At 36.0% G+C, this 1,651-nt stretch overlaps 1 protein-coding gene across 1 annotated transcript; it reads right to left on the bottom strand.

The window, feature by feature from the left end:
* Positions 1–526: 526 nt before the first annotated feature.
* On the bottom strand, positions 527–1,177 carry LOC103941564 (ATP-dependent DNA helicase PIF1-like). Its single transcript, XM_009351772.2, has one exon. It carries the CDS (start codon positions 1,175–1,177, stop codon positions 527–529), a length of 651 nt encoding a protein of 216 aa, XP_009350047.2.
* Positions 1,178–1,651: the final 474 nt, after the last annotated feature.

Here is a 1,651-nt window from a genome sequence, read left to right as displayed (position 1 = left end):
AAATAGTAGATGAAAACAGTAAGTACTCGTAGCAAAATACAAAACAATTTAAATGTCAAAATATAAATCCTACATAACAATATGTACATTATTCACAATACTCATAGAGTGTATATGTCACTGTTTCTTTTGAAAAGAAAGTTTACATATTGACATCAATGCTGCAATTTCCACCCATTTGTTCATGATTGATGCTTCAAATTTTCATTGCCAATCTACAAACGATAGTGAGAAAATTAAAAATCAAATAAAAAGAGTTAATTGATAAGTGAGAAATGCATACTGAAAGGTTATCGTTAATAAAGCTGTTACCTATTAGGAATCACCATAATTAGCTGGAATGAAGCAAGACTTCTTTGTATACTACATTCCGTGTAAATACACCTTGTTAGCCTACTATGGAGCCACTTGTTACTAACACGGTTGTGGTTGACTTTGAGACCCCCCTCGATAAAGCCACATATAATTGTCCATGGCTGAAGACATGATCTGGAAGGTTTACGCCTACATGTGGTATTGTCTGACCTTAAGATTTGTTTATAGTGATAGAGAAACTTAGTTTCACTGGAAATTGCTTTCTTGTAAGTTCAAATGGAAGCCCAGCAGTATCAGTACTTTTGAGAGGGATTCTTGGTAAGAAAACTCTGGATCCGGCAAATTGTCCAGTTAGAATTTCAGCATCAATAAGATTTCGGTAAGAACCACGACACAATAATCTTGTACCATTACACAATCCCAATTTCGGATCAATATTTCTTAAAAGCATGATTGGAGCACCTCTTTTCAAAGTTAACTTGTGCGGAGAAAAACCACCAAGTGAGATTGAATTCAAGAACTCTGGCTGATACAAATTCCTTGTGTCATCCTTAACTGAATCAAATGAATACATTGTCTCTTCTAAACCCGGAAACATATTGATTATCTTTTCATTCAACATATCAACGTCTTCATTTGTAGAAGTTACCACAGCCCTTTCCACCATATAGGTTGCATCATTTATATGATCCTCTAAGTCAGGGAAGATTTTGGCAATTAATTGATTAATGGAATGCTCACTCTCCCATGGTATCACCATGCAGTCAGGTAGTTTTACCATATCATCCATAATAACATCTTCATTCCCATCACCAACACGAAGTAAAAATTCTGAAAATTCACAATCATTTATGGATCTCATGTTTTGTTTGAGTTTTAAAATCTTTACTTGTGACCAAAATGATGCCTTAACAACACTTGCTTGGATTAGTTCGGACTTGGTTCCTTTCCGGATAACAGGAAGAACTTGTCAAAAATCTCCCCCAAATATCATTATCTTCCCCCCAAATGGTAAGTCAATATCTAGTTAAGTCTCTGAACGTTCGATCAAGTGCTTCAAATGCATGACGATGCGTCATTGTTGCTTCATCCCAAATAATTGCCTTTGCCTTTTGTATTAGCTTTGCTAAATCAGATTGTTTACCGATCGAACACATCGATGATGCATCGAGACTAAGTGGTATCTTGAATTTAGAATGTGCTGTCCTCCCACTAGGCAATATCGTAGTTGCTATTCCAGATGATGCTGTTGTTAATACTATGTGCCCCAACCTTCTCAAGCTTGCTAACAATGCGCGATATAAGTAAGTTTTTTCAGTTCCACCGAGACCATCCA

This window comes from the organism of the source record quoted next, unplaced genomic scaffold (assembly GCF_019419815.1).
Source record: "Pyrus x bretschneideri cultivar Hongxiangsu unplaced genomic scaffold, Pyrus_bretschneideri_v1 Contig21, whole genome shotgun sequence".
NCBI classification, from domain to species: domain Eukaryota; kingdom Viridiplantae; phylum Streptophyta; class Magnoliopsida; order Rosales; family Rosaceae; genus Pyrus; species Pyrus x bretschneideri.
This window is presented reverse-complemented; position numbering and strand designations above follow the sequence as displayed.

Coding starts and splice junctions, on each gene's coding strand:
- LOC103941564 (XM_009351772.2), bottom strand. CDS start 1,177: ATGAGATCCATAAATGATTGTGAATTTTCAGAATTTTTACTTCGTGTT.